The sequence below is a fragment of the Pristis pectinata genome, chromosome 23, assembly GCF_009764475.1.
Source record: "Pristis pectinata isolate sPriPec2 chromosome 23, sPriPec2.1.pri, whole genome shotgun sequence".
Lineage (NCBI taxonomy): Eukaryota > Metazoa > Chordata > Chondrichthyes > Rhinopristiformes > Pristidae > Pristis > Pristis pectinata.
Window position 1 is genome coordinate 27,693,251 of NC_067427.1, and position 23,613 is coordinate 27,716,863.

The following is a 23,613-nucleotide window of genomic DNA, read 5'->3' on the forward strand; positions in this document are numbered from 1 at the left end:
CATTTGTCAATCCTGGATGTCCATGTAGGTGAAGGGTTCATAATTGAAGAATGCCCCGCTCTTACCTGGTCACCTTGCCTTGCCACAACCATTCCAGCTTTAACTTGTTGAAGAGTCACTCTACCATCCAGCAGTGATGGATCCTAGGAAAGAGGAAAAAAAAAGCAGAGATAAGAATAATCCATTTCTGCTCTGACACTTTGCTTAACCTCATCTTCCTACTGCTCCAGTTTCAAAATCTCCTCTGTCACACTTTCAAAAGAACATCTGATTAAACCCTGCTCAGACTCATGCTACTTGTCATGCTCTCAGCTTCGAAATGTAGTTCTAAATGTAAGTTCTAAATGCAAGTTCCAAATGGCCCAAATTCCAACTGCAATTCCGTTATTTTTACACCAGAGCAGGCGAAAGAGAATTGGGCTGATGCAAGCCAGGATAAACATTTAAAAGCAGTTTCTATTTCTGGTTAGGAAACAACAAAACACAATCAGGGCAGACGTTTCTGGCTAGAGTCCATGGTTCTGATTGGATTCACCATATCTCCATTTAATACAGGAGGCCACTCTGCCCACTGAGTCCAAACTTGCTCCCATTCCCCCCACCACTCCTCCCTGTGACCCATTCTCCACCTATTCCCCCTAGATTCTACCACTTACCCACATAATAACGTCAATTTACAGTGGCCAATTAACCTACCAATCTTCGTGTCTTTGGGGCGTGGGAAGAAACCTGAGCACCCAGAGGAAACCCAGAGTCAGGATTGAGCCCAGTTGCTGAGCTGAGGCAGCAGCTCTACTAGCTGTGCCACTGCACCCTGACCACTGGCTTTCATTCTTCGAAACTTTAGCGAGTCTCGGACCTCCACACACGTGCTGCCGAGAGTAGTAGTCTAGGGCTTACTCAATGTCAGATGACACAGCACCTGCTCCTACATGGCTGGGCTTGAACAACATCAATCCCCACACCTAGGTGAGGGCATGGACTGCAAGCAGTGACTTGAGACAGTGCTCCAGCCAAAAAGCTTTCCATGATGGAAGAGCATTGCTACATGATTGGAGTAGGTACAGACTCAATTACAGACCATCAGCCCAGAGTGACGATTAACCTTAACACACACATAATGGCATTGGTCAACACTATCTGTTCCTGGGGCTGTGGACATCCACACAAGCACCAAAGTCTGGGCAGTGCTGAACATGCAAGTAGTCATATTCCTGAAATACAATAAGCAGCAAGTAACAAACACTACTGGGTTTTCAGGAGGGTGGCGAAATGGCAGGCATGTGTGGTAGCTGAAACAGAATGATTCATTTTATTGGAAAGGATCATGAGAAACAATATAAACTAAATAGTTTGGTGATGTGCATAAACTAGTCTTTGAGGGTGGCAGGTCAAGTACCCAAGGATTTTAAGGGGACACAGGGGATCCTTGGCTTTATTAATGTCACAGAATACAAAAGTTGGAGGAGTAAATATTCCCAAAACATGGATTGGGGATCCAGTTGAATTACTTAAATTAATTTTTATATGGTGTCGAAGTTTTAGAGACTCCACAGGAGAATTGCTAGAACAGGGTGAAAGGACTTCAGATATGTGAAGAAATGTGGGCTGTTTTAGACCTAAGGATATGGGGGAAATTTGATAAATTTAAATCAAAATCATGAGGCGTTTTGCTGCAGTAAGTTAGGAAAAGACATTTCTAATGGGCAGAAGAATAAGCAATCAGACATCACTAATTTAAAATAATCAGCAAGAGAACCTTTGGCAGAGGGAGGCAAGAGTTATACTGTGAATAAGGATGATCAGGAATGCACTCGTTAAAAGAGTGAAAACAGATTTGATTGCAACTTTTAAAAAAGACTTGGATAAATATTGGAGGTGCGGGAGGCGGAACTTATGGACTCACAGGAGAAGAGCAAAGGAAAGGAACCAATTGGATAAGTCTTTTAAGATCTGGTAAGGACAAGCTGCCTTCTACAAATCAAAATTTGCAATTAACCAACATAGTTAGATAGCGATAGCACCTGATAACAAAAATAGGAATTGCAGCAAAAACAAGCTGACTCAAGCCCTCAATGTTTGCTCTTTAGATTACCATACGACAAGTTTAAAGTATGCCATTTTTCAGCCACTTAACTGACATAGCTACATAAACCATTTAATGCAGAACTTGACAGTAATTTTCAAAGTTAAGGAATGATATTTGACTCATCGCCAACATTTTTCAACATAACACAATTTATTTTCATCCTTTCAAACATTCCAAACATTGTACTCAGCACTGTTTTACCAAAGCTAAATTGTCAGATGAAAACCCTGTAGGAGAATGCATGACATTTTCTGAGTGAAGACTGAGCAAAGTTTGAAAGAAAAATGAAAGCAAAGTGCTTTGTATTGAAGACTCTTGGTGTTCAGTGAACTATTAGTTAATTTGTTATTTGAAAATCACTGCCAAGCTCTGCATTAAATAGATTAAGTAGTTGTGTCAGTGAATAATTAATAGCTGCAGGCTTGAAGCCCAAGAACAGCAATCTAGAGAACATTAAGGCCATGCTGGCTTGTCTCTGGTGTAGTCCCAATTAACAGACCCAGAAACAAAATACAGATGCTCAAGACCAGAAATGGAAAGTGTTGATAATACTTAGGCAGCATCTGTGGAGAGAACAAGTTAATGTTTCAGGTCATTGATCCTTCATCAGAATTGTTTCTCTCCCTCCACAGCTGCTGTCTGACCTGCTGAGTAATTCCAGCATTTTGTGTTCGAGTTTCCAATTATTGTGAGACCAGTTACTGGTGCTACCCAGCTCTTCTGGTCAGTTGTGAGTCTTCGTAAGATGCACTATAGGTGGGGGACAACTTGACCCAGTGTGCCTCCTTGAAAGTGTAATCCACTTGTTGTCACTCCCTTGCTCTTTCCTCTTACCCATGTAAATTCCAACTTACCTACCCAAAACCTCTTTGAAAGTTACTTTAAATCTGATTTCACTGTCCTGCTGCTAATGAAGAACTCGAATCAAAGGCACAATTTACCCATGTAAATTTAGTTTACGATATGCAACTGAAGGGAATAAAAACTGCATGCACTTTCAAATACATCCATCAATTTGGGTTCATTCTGAGTCACTACTGTGTTGCAGTTCCATCCATCCCAGATCACAATGGATGGATAAAATAAAATTTGTTCTCTTACACTGACAGTCATGGGCAAATCATCTGAGGATCCAGATCAACTTTATAGAACTTGCGATTAGTTAGCAGGTGGAGGCTTGTGCATGATTAAGGTTAAATATTCCCACAGTAACCAAGCAATATTTGAGCACCTGTTCAACAGCACTCTAAGTAATTCATACTATGTGCTTTCAATCTTAGATAATCAACTTTGATAAGAGCCCCCTGTACTTAAGTTTATAAATGTTATTTCCCCATCGTCAGTAGCTCTGGAAAAAATTGCAAATTGCAAGGGCACCCCAGAAATTTACATCATTGACAAATGAAATTATGTTGTTCACTTACAATAAATCAATAGATATAATGGGTCAATCCAACAAGGGCTGCTACATTTAATAACTTCCACTGAGTTTTTTTTTAAATCTACTGCACTAATTCAGTACCTTACTATGTTCCGTCATATAACTAAACTATAAAGTAGATTTATGCCAAGCAATTTTAGGCTTCTACATCGGTCTGTCAACCTGGTAGTTCCACCCAGAGACAATAATTAGGGAGCAAGTGTGAATCCTTGGCATGGTAAAAGGGTCTACGATCAGAGGACTGGCTGTTTATTGTTTTTTTTTGCTCTGGGAAAGACCAAGTGTAAGTCAACTGCGCAAAGTTCAGTTCTCAATTACTACAACAACTTTCATTCATTATATCAACATATCCCAAAGAGCATCAAGCAAAAGAAAAATGGTACAGAAATATTAAGGCAGCTAACAAAAAGATTTTGTGAAAGAAGTAGGTTTTAGAGGAAAAAAGATAGAGAAATGGATGGGTTTAGGGAGGGAAATCTAGAGATTAGGGCCACTATCAGCTGAAGGCACAGCCACTAGTTTATTTCAGGGACTCCCAAGATTCCAGAACTGAGGCAGCAAAGATATTCCAATGGATTACGGGGATAGAGAAAGACTACAGAAACAGAGAGAGCTGAGACTAGGGAGGGGTTTGAATACAAGGGTGGTAGCTTTAAGATTGAGACGTTGGTCATCTGGATCCTAATTTAGGTCAGCAAGTATAAGGGAAAAATGGGAAAGGGAGAAATGGGAATCAGTACAAATTAGGCCAGGGGCAGGTAGAATTTTAAGTGACTTCTATTTATGGGGAGTAGAACAAGGAAGGTTGGCAAGGAATGCACTGGGCTGAATTGAGTCTCAAAGTAAGCCATGGACGAGGATTTCCGCACTATAAGAGTGAAGCAGGAAGCTAGGCAATGTTGAGAGAGATGATACACGCAAGTTCCAAAAATTAATGCCAAGGTTACAAGTGGTCTGGGTCAATTTAAAGTATTGTTGGAAAGACGGATAACTAAGGAAGCTTGTGATGGAGAATGAAGATAATATATTCAATTCTTCCAATATCCAGTTGGGATTTTCAGCTTCCCCCGCATTATACGTCAGACAAACAGGCTGACCTATTAGAAACAGTGGAAGGAGGTGGAAAGGTGAAGTGGGTGTCAACAGCAAAGACACAGAAACTATGCCACGTTTTCGAATGCTGTTGCACAGGTAGCACATAGATGAGAAATAGGAGCTGGCTGAGGATGGATCCTTGGAGACACAGAGTTGGGAACAATGAAGACCAGAGGTTGAGGTGGGGGGGACGCTGGGAGAAGAGAAACCATTGATGACGACTTCCTGGAATGAGATAAAAATGGAAACTGGTGCATGGGCACAACACAGAAAGGTGCTGCTGAAGAACGGTGTGGTCAATTTGTCAAAGGCTGTAGAGAAGCCGAGAAGGACAAGGAGGAATAAGCCACCCTACTCAAAGTGGAAATCATTGGCGAGTTGATCAGAGTAGTTTTCACACCATGCGAGGGACTCAAACCAGGAGGTCCAAGCAAGACGTGCGTGAATTTATGAGAATTCGATAGACATAGAACAAAGTTTGAAGACGGAAGGGTAGTTTACAAGGATGAAAGGGTCAAAGGCCATTTTTTGGCCGAGTTAACAACTGCAGATTTGAGTGAGGAGGAGGGAAGAATATAACGAGATAGAACAATTAATACCAACTGGTATAAGGGTCAGAAAAGGAAAACGGGTGGACATTTTAGCAGAAATAAGGACCAAGCCAAGTTGAAATCATAGAGGACATGAAAACAAAGTGCTGGAGCTACTCAATAGTTCAGGCTACACCTGTGGAGACAGAAAGAGAGTCATTTGTTTCAGGTCAATGACTCTTCATCAAAATGACACTTTCCCATTTCTGAAGAAGGGTCATTGTCCTGAAACATCAACTGTTTTTCTTTCCTGCTGAGTATTTCTAGCATTTTGTTTTTTTATTTCAGATTTCCAGCATCTGCAGTTTTTTTAAATTTTCAATTGGGCAAGGTAAATTCACGAGGAATGAAACAAGCAGCATCAATCATTGTGATAATGAAACTACTAAGTTGCCTTAAAAGCCATCCAATATACTAATCTAAAATGGAAATCTGCTGTCCTTACTGAGTGTGGGATGTTGGCCCCACAGCTGTTCTCCAAAAATATCCTCCCATGTCACTCAAATGTCAACAACTTGGTTCATTTGCTTCACTAAAGCAATTAGGGATGGACAATAAATTCTGCCCTGCTATGAATGAAACACATGCAAGCAAAGTTAACTATCTGTATAAAATGGAATTCTCACACCTCACCCTGAATGGCACTCAATTCTTTAAAACATTGAGCATTCACGCTCAAATTTTTAATAGGCACCAGTCACAAGGTCAGACAATTATTGCACTCAGCAAAACATACATGTATTGAAACTGCCTTCTGGGAAAACAAACCCGATTACTGTGGTTATAAAGAAAATGACTATTAATGAAAAGCCCTGCCCATGAGGCAGACTTCAGAAAACATTCAATGCATTTCTCTGCCAGTTTGGGTGTCTGCACAAATGATCAAAAACTCACCATCCAAAATAAATACTACAAGTTTTAAATTCTAAAGATTAGCAAAAAAGTTTACTTATTGATGAATAACATGCAAGTTAAGAAATGTTTAAGAAATTAGAAGGGCTTTTGAGTTTTAAACAGGCCACTCCAAACTCAGAACATCTTCTGATAGACACAAGTATTTTGTACCAACTTTCTGTGTGGCACGAGACTTAAATTATTGTTAGGAAACTGACATAATAATCAAATTTAGTTTGTAAAGGTTAACACCAAAAGCCATCAGGTACGAACTAAAATTGTTGCCATCGTAAATTCAAATGCTTGTTGGCAAGCAGTGTGGTTCACTTTGAAAAGACAGTGTTTAAAGCTTTATGAGGAAATGTTTCTCATCATTGAAGGATGGCTTTCATTCAGAGGGGACTGGTGTAAGTGAGCATTCAATGCTCGAGCTCTCATATCACAGAAAGGCATTTTAACCAAGAGTGGTCACTAAGTTTGGTCAGCTGATGTCCAAGCAGAGCTGTGGTTGGGAGGACAAGGATGTGTACGCATGCCACGCTTCCTCTTGGCCATTTGACAGCCATGCAAAAACTTGCACTTCTAAATCAGAGCTGACTGATTTTCACCCAAACTCTGATGCAGTTTCTGCTTTTGTTACTTTGATGGAATAAGGAATAATGGAAAATCAGTGGATCTCGCTGTGAAAGGAGTATTTTGTTCAGTTGTGGATTTTAGATAAATAACTAGTTTTCTGGTTTTCAATCACACCTCAACATTACTCGATTATTTTCCAGTTCACCTCCCAAAAAGACTAGCTGCACATTCTGCCACTAATTTTATTTGTGCCAACACCTGCATTCTTAAGGTGCCACACTCGGTCCAGGTGCTTTCCTGGCTGGTACTTCATCTTCCACTCCAGAAAAAAAATATCCCAGCCAAAACTCTGTTGCTAGAAAGCTCAAGAGCCTGTATTCACTGATTTACATTGAAGTCATGTCAAAGCAGGAGCCAACTTTAAAATCCTTATCCTCGTTTTCAAGTCCCACCTTGTTTCCCCACTGACCAAACTTTAACTTCAAATTATGATGTGTAACCAATAATGTTCACTGCACGTCTTGTCACTTGGCTTCTTCTATGAAAATTTGGAAAGTCAGTCATTCACTTCTTCCAGCCCTACAAATCTTCTAGATCTGTGTTCCTCTAATTCTGGCTGGCTTGATTTCAACTGCTTAAAGAAATAGCAAAGGCTTCTGTATAGAGAATGTAAATGCTGGTCCCTTAAAAGATGAAACAGGGGAAATAAAAATAGGAAATAAGGAAAAGGCAGAGATGTTGAACAAATATCAAGTATCTGTCTTCATAAATAGCAAATAATGGGTAACCGAGAGGCAAAGGACAGTGAAGAAATCAAAATAATTAATATAACTTAACTTTAAGAAAAAGTACTAGGTAAACTAATGATATTAAGAGATCAAATGCAGTTGGGACATAAAGGGAGGTCAAATTCTGTTAGGACAAATGATCAAACTCACCATCCAAAATAAATACTACAAATTTGTGTCTATCAGATGTTGAGTTTGGAGTGGCCTGTCTAAAGCTCAAAAGTCCTTCAAATTTCTTATCCATTTTTTCACTTGCATGTTATTCATCAATAAGTAAACTTTTTTGCTAATCTTCAGTAAATGGCAGGGACCTCAGGAGCATTGATGTACAGAAAGACCTTGGGGTGCAAGTTTCATACTTCTCTGAAAGTGGTGATACAGAAGAAAAATACATTCAGCTTGCTTGCCTTCTTAGGCCTAGGCACTGAATACAAGAATTGGGATGTCATGTTGCAGTTGTACAAATATCCATCAGTCTGCACCGAGTATTGTGTACAGTTCTGGTCACCACACTACAGGAAGGATGTGGAGGCAAAAGAAAGTACAGAAGAGATTCACCAGGATGTTGCCTGGAGTTAAAGGCTCCAGTTCAAGGAGAGATTGGACAGACTGGATTTATCCTCATTAGAATGTAGGAGGCTGAGGGGTGACCTTATAGTGGTTTATAAAATGAGAGGCATAAGCAGATTAGGTGGTCAGAACCTTCTTCCCAGGGAATAGTCCAGAACTAGAGATCATAGATTTAAAGTGAAAGGGGAGAAATTTAAAGGAGATCCGAGGGGAGTTTTCCATACAAGGGGGTGGTAAATATTTGGAATGTACAGCCAACGGAGGTAGTGGAGGTACTATTACAACATTTGAAAGGACAGGTACTTGGATAGGAAAAGAGTAGAGGGATATGGGCCTCATACAGGAAAATGGGATTTGCTTAGACAGGCATCATGGCTGGCATGAATGAGGTGTTCTGTTTCTATCCTGTATGTTTCTATTAATTTAAAGACTAACAAATGTTCAGAACCTGAAGCTCTGCTCCCCAGGGTTTGAAAACAGGTGCATTAGTTTTCACCTACTGGAGTTTCTGTGAAAGGTTACAGTGGATTGGAAAACAGAAGTCATAAAGCTGTATGAGAAAAGGAGAGAGAAAATCAGGGAACTATGCCAATTACCCCAACATCAATGGTTGGGAGATACAAAAATCCATTATTACGGAAGTTGTTACAGAACACTTAGAAAAGCATTATGTGAATCTATGAAAGGAAAATTATGTTTAACAAATTTACTGAAGTTCTTTGTAGATGAAATCAACAGGGTAGATGACGCGAAAAGAATGGATTCCCCCAAACTATATCAATACAGTGTCACAGAAAAGGCTACTGCGCAACATAAGGGCTCATGAAGTTGAGGATAACATATCAGCTTGAATATAAGATTGGTCAAAAGATAGAGCACAGAATAGGATAACGAGGCATTATAAAGTTGACAATTTGTAACTAACACAATTCCTCAGGGATCAGCGATGAGACTTCAGTTGTTTACAACTTATATTATTGACACATGGAAGGACTTGCTTCATCTAGGATTTTCCGGTCATACAAAGATAAGAAAGTAAATTGCAAAGAGGACATAAATTGTGAGGAGCTACAGCCAGTTTAAGTGAATGGGCAAAATAATAACAGCTGGATTATAATGAGGAAATGCAAGGTAATGAATTTTAGGAAGGAAAATTGAAAAGTAGAACATTATTTAAATCCAGGTGTCATAAAGGACCTGGGTGACCCCATACAAGAATCACAAAATTAGCCTAAGAGTACAGCAGGAATTAAAGCAGCAAATGTAATGTGGGTCTTCATTGCAGAGGCGATGGAGGACAATACGAGGGAAGTTTTGTTAAAACTGCACTGGTCTTTGGTGACAGCATACTTGGAACAGTTTAAGACCCATTTTCTTTGGAGGCTGGACACTGAAGAGCCACTAAATTGATTCCTGGGATAGGTAGCTCATCTTTGCTCAATGATTGAGTTAAATGGTTTTATATGTCTAGAATTTAGAAGAATGAGAGGTGATACCATTGAAACATTAGGGTTTAAAAGGACTTGACAGAGTAGGCACTATGAAAATATTTCCCCATGTGGAGGAGTGTAGAACAAAGAGCCATAGTCTTAGAATAAGAGGCTGAAATCAGGAGCTTTTTCTTCTTATGAAGTATTCTGAATATTTAGGATTCTCTACTCAAAGTTCTGCCAATATTGAGATGTTCTATATTCACAGCTGAGATAACTTTTTGGGCTATTAGAGAATTAACGGTTATGGGTATTGATCAGGAAAATGGGATCAAGTGCAAAGATCTGATCAGCCATGAACTTATTGAATGGCAGAGCAGGCCAACTCCTGCTTCTGTTTCTTATACTCCTGTACGAACCCTAAAAGATCTGTAATTCCTTCCCTTGTACTCTCCACTTCTCCATCTTCTTCTCCACAGCAATGCTCATTAAAACCTTTAGCAAAACCTTTGGTCAATTGTCTTGCTATAGTGTTAAATTCTCTCATTTTTTTGAAATAGTACTCCTGATAAAACACCTGAAGTTATAGAAAAGTAGTTGTTGCTAAATCAAAAGATTTAGACGTTTAGAAGTCTGGATATCAACATCCTTGCACAAGGTGGAGTCACTTGGAATCAAAAATTCAAATGAAACACTTCGTCCCATCAGGAGGGGTTTATCTGTTCAACATTCCATTTCGCAAGATTGGAAGGAAACTCACCATGCATACTATAGAAAGAGATCAGGCTTTGTACACGCTGAACATTATTAGTTAAACATGCAGACTAGCATTAAATACCAGACTGCTTCCTGAGTACTTAAGGATATCCTCCGGAAATAATCTCAGTCTGCAACTTCTGGTCATCATTATAACTTATACTTAGCATCCATTAGCATTGTTGCACAGTGATACACTTCATTTCTTGAATAATATTTGTTACTCATTTTACTGAATAACTATACTCATTTTACTGAATAACTATGCTCAATGACCAGTAAAACAGATTTACTCTTACATATTACACTATAATGTACCAAACTTTAGCTTCAAGTTATGATGTGCAGCCAATAATGTTCACTGCATGACTTGACATCCAGCTTCTTCCTTGATAATTTAGAAAGTCAGTCATTCAGCAGCTTGAGGTAATCTAAAAGTTAATAAATCAAAAATTATTTTGATCCAAACTGATTAACGCAAGATGGTTTTGAGAGACAAGTGTGTAATCAATCATTCCCTGATTGGGATCCGGATCTGAATCTGTAAGATTAAAAGTTTAAACAGTTACTTAGTAAGGAGAAAAAGCTGGGATGAAAGATTCTAGTGGTTCCTCTGCAAACATTTGTCAAGATAACAGAATCCAACTTTCTTAGAAGATTTTTCAGACATTTAAGGAACGGAGATATGTGACAAATGTAAACAAGTTTTTTTTGTTACTCATTTAAGTATTCTTTTCTTTCCCTACAACTCCTCTACTGCCTCTATTTCTCCTTCTACAAACATCTGTTTCTTCTTCTCCTTTTCCATTATACTCTATCTTCATTTTCGTTACATTCGAATAACCTACATTAGCAGTCAATATCTAGAGCAATCTTCAACAACTAGAGATGAGAAAGGATTCCACTTATGGACATTTTCAATGAAAAACACATGTATAATTCTTAGTTGAGACTCTTAAACCCCAGTTTAACAAAGGTATTGCATCTACTGAAGGTAATCCACAATACCGCATCTGATGTAATGAAAAGTTGCCTGAGGCAAGTACTTTTATAACTTACATCTAGCTTCATCAAAGTCAGGAGGTCCTTCTTAGCAGCCTCTAAGATCTGTTGTTTATGATTGTTGATCATGCCAGTGTTCTCTTCACCCTCAATATAGTGGTAAATAGATGGCTGCTCCATCATGGTAACACTCTTCTTCACACAAGACTATTGAAACAGAAGAATGAAAGTCAGTTATAGTTTTCAGTTTCCTACTTTTCAATAACATACATCTACTCCAGAACTAACAGCACTACGTCTATAGTAATACAACCTTGCTCAGAGTAAATGGACTCTTGCTCAGCTAAAAGGAGACCAAGGGAAAAAATCTGGTTGGTGAAAACTAATCCTTTTAAGTTGGCGCAAGCAACTTGCCCCAAAATACAGAACAGAGTCATAGAGATACAGCATTAAAACAGGACCTTTGGCCCACTGAGTCCATCGTCCCCATGTTTACACTAATGCTACACCAACCCATTTTATCCTCCCATCATTTCTCATCAACTCCACCCCCTCCCCCAGATCCTATCAGTCACCTCTGCAGTTTACAGTTGGCAATTTACAGTGGCCAATTCACCTACCGACTCTCAGGTCTATGGCATATGGGAGGAAACCGGCACACCCGGAGGAAACCCACGTGGGCACGGAGAACATGCAAACTCCACATAAACTGCACTGGAGATCAGGATCAAACCAAAGTCACTGGAGCTGCGAGGCAGCAGCTCCACCAGCTGTGCCATTGCACTGCTCTAATGTTTATAGACATGCCCATACAGAAATTCCTCTCCACTTTCTCAATAAAGAGAACTATTCTTCTCTAGGACTTGGAGGGTTTACTCTTAAAAAATTAGCAGTCAGGTTAGAAAGACAAAGTGGTGCCATGACAAATGTTAATTTTAAATGTGTGATTGATAACTTTTAATAACCAAATGTATTAGGGATAAAGGGCAAGTGCAAGGAGGTGGAATTAAGCCACACATCAGCCATGCTCATACTGAATGGAAAGCAGTCTCAAGAGCAAATAAATACACACAATAAACATGTGTTTTCTATATACACACACACATTGTGTGTATGTATGTGTGTGTGAGTCTGCGAAATTTATATTTTTCCAATAGATGTTGGCTGACTGGCGCATAATCCCAGTATTTTCTATTTTTATCTTATAATAGTTGCAAACTTATTATATGCACATTATAGTTCCTTACCGTGCTGAACATTCCAATTAGTTTTAATGTGCATTACTGTCTTAATGGCAAGTTCAAGATAACTACAGGATCCTTTAGAACAAGGTATTTTTTCCCCCCATTTGTTAACGGTGCTCAACTTGGAAAGCACCTGTTGCAGGTTTCACTAACCTTAGTTCTTCATAGCTCAGTTTCATTAACTAATGACCTACTGTTGTGCAAATTGATACTTACCTTAATGGCAGACATGACAGGACTGGAACAAGGCTCCTCTGTTGACAGATTGACCCTTGCTTTTTCATACGTAATATTCATGTCAGATTTACTATTAGTTAGTCCTCCTGCAATAATAAAAGCCAATTACTTCACAACAAAAGAACTACTCATTAATCCCATAATACAAAGACACAAATTTGCAATCTGTAACAAACGTCCCCGGCATCTCCATACCGAGTACTACTTTTCTGCTGGAAGTGCTCAAAATTCAATTGCATTCTACATCTCCATACCTTTTAAGCATTCTATTGAGAATGTAATTCAGGAGTGTAGAGAGTTTACTAGTTTGTGATTACATCAAATGACTTTTTGTTCAAAAGGAAAAGTGAAGCTTTTTTTTAATTGTCACCACAGAAACAAGGGTTACAAAACAAGGGGAAAAGAATCCACATCCCAATCAGAAGTAACCAAAACAAGCATTACTTTAGCAAGGGGAAAAACATTTCAAATCGTATAAACGACAAACAGTAGAGAGTTGTTGCCTTCCTGACTTTAAAACAGGTGTGGTAAACGAGTTCTTATTTAAAATTTGAAGATACCTTATTACTTTAAAAAGTCTGCCTACAGCGAGCCTCAAATACAGCATATTTTGAATACAGGAACACCTCAGTTTGGCTCAATTGTCTCAAAATCAGCGTCAATGGTAATGTGCTGCCAATCACATTATCACCATCTTCCAAGCTGCAGGGCTCCACAAATGAAGGAAGGAAAGAATCTGCAAACTCTAATCAGCAACTGCTGGTGGGCAGGTGTGTGTGCATGTGCTAGTGCAAGGGCACACCAGAGAGAGCACAAGAGAATACACATGCAATGCAAGTTGAAAATGTGATCAATCACAAGTTCAGGATCTTTCAATAATAGCTTAGGCTGAGTGAGGCTACTTGTACAAAAGCTCCTTGTTGGCTGGTGGCATGCCTGAAACTAAAGGCAAGCATCTTCACGAAGCAGAGAGAGAGAAAACAATGGTTGTGTTACAAAAGAGGAACAGTGAGTTACAAATGAGGGTGAGTTCCTCTGGGTTTTGAGGACTCAACTGGAGCATTAGCCCCTAAACAAAACTCTTGGTAAATGAAAATCAAAAAACAATTGCAGATGCTGGAAACCTGAAAAACAGGAAACACTGGAAACTCTCAGCAGGTCAGGCAGCATCTGTGGAAGGAGAAACAATAACGTTTCAGATCTGAAACCCTTCACGGTCGGTGTGCTCAGTATTGCATCTACTGTCACACTTGCCCAATTCAACAGACCACTTAAGGTTCTGACAGTGCTAAGTGCCAACACCACAACGCCAACTACGCAAGTGAAACATCTCTACACCGCAGATGCAAGGAAACAAGGCAAGCTGCAGTGCCAGCAGTTTCTCTGTAAATCGTGCTGTTTGCCCTGGACATTGACCTGGGATATTCAAGGGTACAGAAGCTGAGCAACATCTCTTGCCAAGAATCATCTCCTGTGACATTCTTGTAATCTGAAAATAAGAAGGACTAATAGCAAAACAATATCCGACTTAAATCACTTTCACTGCCAGGTGCCATCACAAGCAGCATTGATGCATTACCAAAGGCAAATGAACCAATAAACAAGATCCTGAGAGGACCTGTTGACGGCAATGCAGCCCCTACACATTTCAAACCTCATCCCTACTGATGACATCACCCTCATCCTTTGAGAGATGTGATTGGTGCCTTCTCACCTATTTCTCAGTAGTCATGGTACACAGTTCAGAATTTCCTGAATTAACACCTCAAAGCCCCAAATATAGCTGCTGGGTGAAGTCAAAATGACCACCCAGTGGACCAGGGCTCACCTTCTACAAGGGCACTTGTCCATCAAGTCATCCCATTCCTTCACTTATTTCCCCACAACCCATTCTCTCCTACAAGTCCCTGCTAACAAACCCCTACTACTTTTCAGTGGTTCTCTCAAACTATATCATGTTTAAACTTGGAAAAAATTAGGAGTGGTACTGTTGATTCTTTGCTTAAATTTGAAGATATTTGGAGTCCATTTATTCAATACTTTCATATGATATAGATCCCTTTCCAATAACTTCAATTTAGAGGAAGAGTTGACGACATAATATTGCTCTGTTTCTATTGAGAAATTTCAGTCCAGTTTTTTTTTGAAATTTTCTTTTTAGTTTGGTTTGATATATTATTTACAATTTTTTTTATTGATTTGGGGATTTTTTTCTTTTTTTTATATACACAATAAATCTTTCTTTCCTTTCTTTTATATTCTATTCATCTACTAAGAGATCGAGAGATCTAAAGATTTTTTTTTATATTTTATTATTCTTTATGATTACGCCATGATTGTTCTCTTTGTATTACGTGTACAATCATCGATGTTATATATTAATCTGTATTAATTTGGAAACTAATAAAAAGATTGAAAGAGAACCCCAATTTTCCTATGTACACGAGGGGCAATTTAGCCAACAGCATCCTCTGAACATGGGAGGCAAACAAAAGCACCCATGCAGTCACAAGGTTCACGTGCAAACTCCACACAGACAGCACTGAAAGACAAGATTGAAACCAAGTCTAGTTGCACATTGCTGGGTGAAACTAGCTATAGATTCCTGCAGTCAACAATGCTAAATGTTGGCAATGGATACCAAAGATGGAAAGATTTCTTAACCACCTGGCCTGGAACAGAATTTACAGAAAACTTTAAATTGACAAATTACAGGCAGCCCTGCGTTATGGAGTGGGGTTGTCTTCCTAGAAAACAGTGTGTATCGCCATTTCCCATAAACACGGCACTGCGTCATCTGCAGATGTGTTAAGAAATGAGAGTTGAAAAAAAATGTTGCATTTACTTACTTTTCTCGCATAAATTTTGTAAAACCAAATTTTTATTCCATATCCCAGAATTTTTGGTAGCAATTTGTGAATTCCATGAGGCTGAATTTCCATTACCCAAACTGCCGTAATGCGGGGCTTGCCTATTCCACAATTATTCAATGTAATACCACAAATTCTTCTGATTGAACAACAAATGAATAAGCAAATGAGAAGTCTTTCTCCATGTAGAGCAACAAGTGCACCTTCTTAAAAATCCCATCAACGAACCAAGTCAGTGGATCTCAGCAAATTAAGACACAACTAGGTCTCTCAATGGTTTATGCCAGTCTTAATCTCCTGTTCCTCTTTTCACTTAGGCAATCACTTGGGATCAAGGGTTTTGTATACTGGAGTGAATCCAAGCCCAGTCTTTGCAATCCTATGCCAATAATTTAAATTTTTTGGCCTGGTGATTCACTTGCTATTGAACTTCCTCTCCTTCGAATACTCTGAAGCGGTCTCCTGCATCAGCTAGTAATGCACAAGCTCCATGTGGGAGCCCAAAGCTGTTTTTTTCAAAAATGCAAAGGGAATGAATTTAACTAACCTGCCCATATGCCATTAAATGCTGATAGTCAGAAGTCACCTGCGTCTGTTGCTTTCCCCTATATAAATCTTGTAAAACACCTTTATTCTTGAATTCAAACCCTTTACAATCAAGTCCTCAATACTACTAGCCATCCTAACTGCTGCTATACCTGCACTTTAACATTATGAAGGCACTCTGGTCCATCTGAACACCAATACCTTTCTAGCTCTCATCATTTAAAATATGCTGCTTTTCCATTTTTCCTAACAAAGTGAATAACATCATGTTTTTTCCATATTTTATTCCATCTTCTATGTCCACGTCTTTCCCATCCCCCAAGCTTATCAAAATTAGAGACGCTTCATAAAGGTTGATGTGGGTGTCACTGGCAAAGACAGCGTTTGTTGCCCTTCTCCAATTACCTTTCAGAGCCATCTTCTTGAACCACTACTGCTGGGTAGGAGTTCCAAGATTTGAACCCGTTCCAAGATGTAATGGCAGGACTCTCAGCAATGCGGAGGAACAGAGGAACCTTGGAGTCCACATCCATAGATCCCTCAAGGTTGCCGCGCAGGTTGATAGGGTTGTTAAGAAGGTGTACGTTGTGTTGCCCTTCATTAGTCAGAGTATTGAGTTCAAGAGCCGCAAGGTAATGTTGAAGCTCTATAAAACTCTGGTTAGACACACTTGGGGTACTGTGTTCAGTTCTGATCACCTCATTAGAGAGCACGTCTTATGAGGATAGGTTGAGTGAGCTAGAGCCTTTCTCTTTGGAGAGGAGGAGGATGAGAGGTGACTTGATAGAGGTGTATAAGATGATAAGAGGGATAGATCGAATGGACAGTCAGAGTTTTCCCCCCAGGGTGAAAATGGGTAACTAGAGGGGGCATAATTTTAAGCTGATTGGAGGAAGGCGGGGGGGGGGGGGGGGGGGGGGGGTTGAGAAGATGTCAGAGGCAAGTTTTTTCTTCTACAGAGACTGGTGGGTGCGTGGAATGCACTGTTGGCAGAGGTGGTGGAGGCAGATACATTAGGGACATTTAAGAACCTCCTAGACAGCCACATGAATGATAGAGAAATGGAGGGCTTTGTGGGAGGAAAGGGTTAGATAGATCTTGGAGCAGGATAAAGTGTCATACAACATCATGGACCAAAGGGCTTGTACTGTGCTATAATGTTCCATGTTTTATGTTCTACACCAGTGAATAGGAATGGCCATACATTTCCAAGTCAAGGTAGTGTGCTAATTGAGGGAAACATGCAGGTGGTCAGGAGATCAGAATCAGGTTTATTATCACTGATTTATATGTTGTGAAATGTGTTGTTTTGCAGCAGCAGTACAGTGCAAAGTCATAAAATCACTATCAATTACAAATAAATAGTGCAAAACAAAAGGAATAAGGAATAACGAGGTAGTGTTTAATGGACCATTCAGCAATCTGATGGCAGAGCCGAAGAAGCTGTTCCTGAAGTATTAAGTGTGGATCTTCAGGCTCCTGTACCTCCTCCCTGATGGTAGTAACAAGACAACGGCATGGCCCAGTGAGGGTCTTTAATGATGGATGCCGCCTTCTTGAGGCATTGCCTCTTGAAGATGTCTTCAATGGTGGGGAGGGGTGTGCCTATGATGGAGCTGGCTGAATCCACAACCCTCTGCTGCCTCTTGTGATCCTGTGCATTGGAACCTCCATATTGGGTTGTGATGTAACCAGTCAGTATGCTCTCCACCGTACATCTGCAGAAATTTGCAAGAGTCTTTGGTGATGTACCAAATCTCCTCAAACTCCTAAGTAGTAGAGCTGCAGGCGTGCCTTCTTCATGATTGCATCAATGTGTTGGGCCCAGGATAGATCCTTCAAGATGTTGACTCCCAGGAACCTAAAGCTGCTCACCCTTTCCACCACTGACCCTCAGTCCCGAGACAAGATCACTCTGACTTCCAACATCTCACATCTTGTAGACAATGCACGTGCACATGCTCAGAGATCAAACTCCCAACCGCTGTAGATAACATCACCAGATCTATGAGACTATAGGTCTCAGTGAACATCTGGAAGTCAAAGGTCCTTCACAGGTTTGCTCCTGCCACATCACTAGCCCTTTCTACATCACTAAAGCTACCTTTCAGTGACAGGAGATATTGATGAAGAAATGGACCATCCATCCATGAACAGAGTCTTCAGCTACCTGAGGAAGTTGGTATTTTACAACCCAGGACTTCAAACTCAGCAAGCTTATGGTCAACAAAGCCGTGGTCATCTGCACCCTCCCAATGTGCTTTGGAGACGTGGACAATTTATAGCAAGCACCAGAAAGCACTGGAAAATTATCAGATCTGCTTAAGAGAAGGCATGGACATTGGTTTGCCTATTGTCTAGTGGGTTTGGAGGATTTTTCAGTGGCAAACATTCCCAGCATTAAGGCACAGATCAGGTTCTCAAGAAAGGTCTCACATCTAAAACATTAACTCTGTTTCTCTTTCCACAGGTGCTGCCTGACCTGCTGAGTGTGTCCAGCATTTTCTGTTTTTATTTCAGATTTCCAGCATCTGTAGTTTTTTCCTCCCCATTTTCACCTTTGCTGGGTAGGTCACATTGTCCACATGCATCTGCACTCATGGGAGTTCCTGGCCTAAAACCGCTCAAATTTAGAGGTGCATTTAGAAAAGCACTCCACACTTTAAGGCTCTTCAACAAAAGGACCTTCCACCTCATGAAGCAGTATCAGTAAATCTTCCATCAGGCTCACTTGCCACCCTAGGACTAACGAAACTCATCACTAAGCAAGTCATCCTTGAAGGACTTTCAACTGAAGAAACCATTGCAATCCATTAGTTAGATTCATAAACGTCACACTCTGCCAGGGATCCTTTGGTCTATTAATGAACCATCTGAGCTCCTTGATCAGGTTCCATCTAATAACTCATTCTGGGGTGTGAGTTATGATTAGATTTCTATCTGGTTTTGTTCCTGTGCATCAGTAAATGATCCGACCACCTGTATTAGGCCTCCATCTGCAACTTCCTTCCGTTATTCTCCATTGAACTTCTCTGAAGTGTCAAGGATGAATTGTGTGCTTCCAAGGATATTGCCCTTAGTAAACATGCCAAAAGAAACATTAAAAATTGCTGACGCAAAACAGAGACCATTTCCCTTGTCAGAACTTGTGTTCCGTGTCAAGAAAAAAAATCATTAATTTTTCAGTGATCATAAATCTGTCTCCTACAAAATAGCATTGCTACTTGTATTGTCCGATGGAAATGTTTGAATGGTGCTGCCCCTGTTATTGCTGTTTTAGGAAGCATCACTAAATCCACCAAGTATTTCCATGCACATATTACCTCTCTACTTCAAACCATTGCTAAAGGCAAAAAAAAACTTGCATTCATACAGCACCTTTCACATCACTCTCAGAATGTATCAAAGCATCCTACCTGCAATCAGTGTTGTAATGTAGGAAAACAGAAACCAATTTGCACACATCTAGCTTCATGTTAATGACCTAATTATCAGCTTTAATAATGCTGTTTAACAGATAAATACTGGCCAAGCTTCAGGTTAAAAATGTTTTAAATAACAATGATAAATTTGGCAATTTCTCTCACAGAAAGATGTGTTAACGTTCTTGAAAATACCATGACATCTGTATATTCGCCCAAAGGGGCAGATGATGCCTATGTTTATTGTCACTGCCAATTGATAACACTCTCCCAATGACACAATTGCCCGCCTAGATTTTTAAGCTCATCTCTGGTGTGGGATTTGAACACACAACCTTCTGTCTGAGAACAGAAAGTTCTACCAACTGAACCATATCTGCACTGTTTTGCTTGTGTGAAGGATGGTCCTAGCCTTGTTGCAAAGGAATGGTCCATTTAGTTGCACTGTGCCACACCACCTGTCCCTTATGGAAACAATTCTGCGGAAATCAACCAGGCAGTATTCCACAAAGGTGGTCTTGGAGGCCCTGCAGAAGGAGCTGTGGACCTTGTGGAATGGTTCTCCAAACAAACTGTCAAAGTCATTTGGCAGAATGCCTCATCACCAGTAGTCTCATACAAGCACCAAGACCATGCTTGGCTGGTGGTGAGGGGTCCCTCTCCGCCACATCCTTCATGCAAAGTCCGAGTCTCAATCCCACCACATACTGCCCACAACGTGGCTGTGGTGCAGATGAGATGGTCATCCACCTCCTCGTGAACTTGGTATTTGCCAAGGTCTAGAAAGGAATGCAAAAGGTCTTTGTGTGAGGGTCATTCCAAGCAGCTACACAAGTCTGTGGTTTGTTCCCAGGGGCACATGACTGCTGCTGGAAGAGTGAACTCAGTGAAAGACAGAGTTTGGTCTGGTTGAAACTTGCTGGTCCTCCAGTGTAAGACGATGTCCGTAAGCAAACGTCGACAACTGGCATATTCCAAGATGTAAGATTACATGCTGAGGGAGTCACTGATGCCCAATGCAATGGCCACAGAGGCTCTGTGGGGAAGGTCATAGTCTAGTGTCCTGCCATCACTGGATACTGAGGGGTTGAATTTTGTGTAACAGCCTCTCAAACATAGAAGCAATGTTTAAGGAAGAAACATTTATGACACTGACATATTGTGAGTGTATTGAATTGCTTTGTACAGTAGATGAAAATGAAATGCTGATTTTATTATTGAATATATTATGAATATTTTTGGAAAAAAACATATTGGAGCCATGGAGGTTAAACAATGTAGAAATAACTTTCATCAAAACAATCACAAAGCTGATGAGAAGCAGCTGCAGCATATGGATTTATGGATTAATTCCAACATTAGGAAAGAGAGAAGCTGTCAATAAAACTGAGTTAAGTGAGAGGCTAGTAATCCAGGTGTCAAATCCAGAGTACCATCTTCAGACGTATCTGCAAAAAGAACCCAAATGTACAACTAGAGAAACCATAACATGGTGCCTATAGTTACACTATTTGCCAGTAGATAAACCTGGAACCATCTCCATCAAAAGTGATTGAGGCACAGGTCAAATTAAGATCTCCAAAGAGATATCCTTCTTTAAATTACTCAGACTAATTGCTCAGTAGGCTGCTAGTTGAGACTGGAATGAGGATACTGACAACACAGTAATTAAATAAAAAGACACCAAATTACAACTAATTAAATAAAGTAGGAATGCAGGATCAGTTGATGTGTTGTAGCTGCATGATGTGGGAGCTGGTGGACCCCATTGTGGTTCCTGGTGACCACATCTGCACCAAGTGTTGGTTGCTCGAAGAACTCAGGCTCAAAGTTGATGATCTGGAATCTGAGCTTCAAACACTGCGACGTATTAGGGACGGGGAAAAGTTACCTGGACGCTGTGTTTCAGGAGGCAATCACACCCATTAGATTAAATGCTTCTAATTCGGTCTGCGGTAAAGGACAAGAGGGTGTGACTGTGAATGAGGCAGGTAAGGGGATCCAAGAGGTAATGCTGGAGGAGCCTCAACCCTTGAGGATGTCCAACAGGTCCTAGATTCTTACTCCCTGTGCGGATGAGAGTAGTGGGGCGGCTGTAGAAAGGATGAGCAACCGAACCGTGGCACCCTGGTTCAGGGAGCCATTCAAGTGGGGGGTGGGGGGTGGGAGGGGGAGGAGGAGGAGAGGAGAAATGTAGTTGTGATTGGGGATGGTACAGTCAGGGGAAGACACACAATTCTCTGTCGCAAGGATCGTGAGTCCTGAAGGCTGTGTTGCCTGCCTGGTGTCTGGGTTCAGGACATCCCATCTGACTTGCAGAGGAATCTGGAATGGGAGGGGAAATGTCCAGTTGCCGTGGTCCATGTGGGCACCAATGACATAGGTAGAACCAGGAAAGGGGTTCTGCTGAGGGAATTTGAGCAGCAAAGGACTAAATTAAAAAGCAGAACCAAAAAGGTAATAATCTCTGGATTTCTACTTGAGCCACGTGCAAATTGGCACAGGGTCAATAAAATTATGAAGTTAAATGTGTGGCTCAAAAGTTGGTGTGGGAGAAGTGGGTTTGAATTTGTGGGACATTGGCACCAGCATTGGGGAAGGAGGGAGCTGTTCCGATGAGATGGGCTCCACCTGAACCATGCTGGGACCAGGATCCTGGTGAATCCCATAACTAGAGCTGTGGATAGGGCTTTAAACTAAGTAGTGGGTGGGTTCAACAGATGGGGAAAATATGGATAAAGTAAAAGGGAAGCAGAGTGCAGGAGAGGTTAGTGAAGTCTCCAGAACAAAAAAAAGACAAAGTTTAGAAAAGGATAAGAATTTATTTCAGGCAACATGAAGACAAATTTGAGAAGAAGGGTGGTAAATACAGCACTGAAGGAGTTATAGTTGAATGTACACAGTATAAGAAACAAGATAGATGAGCTCATAGCGCAGTGAGAAATTGGCAGATATGACGTTGTGGGCATCGGAGCTGTGGCTGAAAGAAGATCAGAGCTGGGACCTAAACTTACAACAATATACATCCTATCGAAAAGACAGGCAGGTGGGCAGAGGGGATGGAGTAGCTCTGTTGGTAAAAAATGAATTCAAATCATTAGCAAGAAGTGACATAGGATCAGAAAATGTAGAATCCTTGTGGGTAGAGTTAAGGAACTGCAAGGGTAAAAAGACCCTGCTGTGAGTTATATACAGGCCTCTGGATTGTAGCCAGGATGTGGGGTACAAATTACTACAGGAGAAAGAAAAGGCACGCAAGAAAGGCAATGTTACGGTGATCATGGGGGACTTCAATATGCAGGTAGACTGGGAAGATCAGATTGGCACTGGATCCCAGGAGAAGGAGTTTGTAGAATGCCTAAGATATGGCTTTTTAGAGCAGCTTGTGGTCAAACCCACTAGGGAAAAGGGAATTTTGGACTTGGGGTTGTGCAATGAACCAGATTTGATTAGGGAGCTTAAGGTAAAGGAACCCTTAGTGATCATAATATGATAGAATTCATCTTGCAATTTGAAAGGAAGAAGCTGAAATCAGATGTATCTGCATTACAGTTGAGTAAAGCTAACCAGAGGCATGAAACAGGAGCTAGCCAAAGTTGATTGGAAAGGGAACCTAGCAGGGATGACGGTTAGAGCAGCATTGGTGGGAGTTTCTGAGTGTAATCAGAAGACACAGGATTAGTTCATCCCAAAAAGAAGCATTCCAAAGGGAGGATGAGGCAACCGTGGCTGACAAGTCAAAGACAGCATAAAGCAAAAGAGAGGGCACACAAAATTGCAAGAACTAGTGGGAAGCTAGGGGACTGGGAATCTTTTAAAAACCAACAGAAGGCAACTCAAAAAGCAATAAGGGGAGAAAAGATGGAATATGAAGGTAAGCTAGCCAATAATATAAAAGAGGATTCCAAAAGTTTTTTCAGATATATAGAGTAAAAGAGGCAAGAGTGGACACTGGACCGCTGGAAAATGATGCTGGAGAAGTAGTAACAGGGAACAAAAATGGCAGACAAACTGAATAAGAATTTTGCATCAGTCTCACTGTGGAAGACACAGCAACATGCCA

At 40.6% G+C, this 23,613-nt stretch overlaps 1 protein-coding gene across 1 annotated transcript in view; it reads right to left on the minus strand.

The window, feature by feature from the left end:
• The window catches only part of pnpla7b (patatin-like phospholipase domain containing 7b), a 251,703-nt gene that overhangs the window by 154,926 nt on the left and 73,164 nt on the right, over positions 1-23,613 (minus strand). Inside the window, exons 13-16 of the mRNA XM_052037480.1 lie at positions 20,176-20,329; positions 12,692-12,798; positions 11,289-11,438; positions 66-143 (exon numbers count right to left, since the gene is read on the minus strand). Of these exons, the coding sequence (XP_051893440.1) occupies positions 66-143; positions 11,289-11,438; positions 12,692-12,798; positions 20,176-20,329 (489 nt within the window). The remainder of the gene's footprint in view (positions 1-65; positions 144-11,288; positions 11,439-12,691; positions 12,799-20,175; positions 20,330-23,613) is intronic.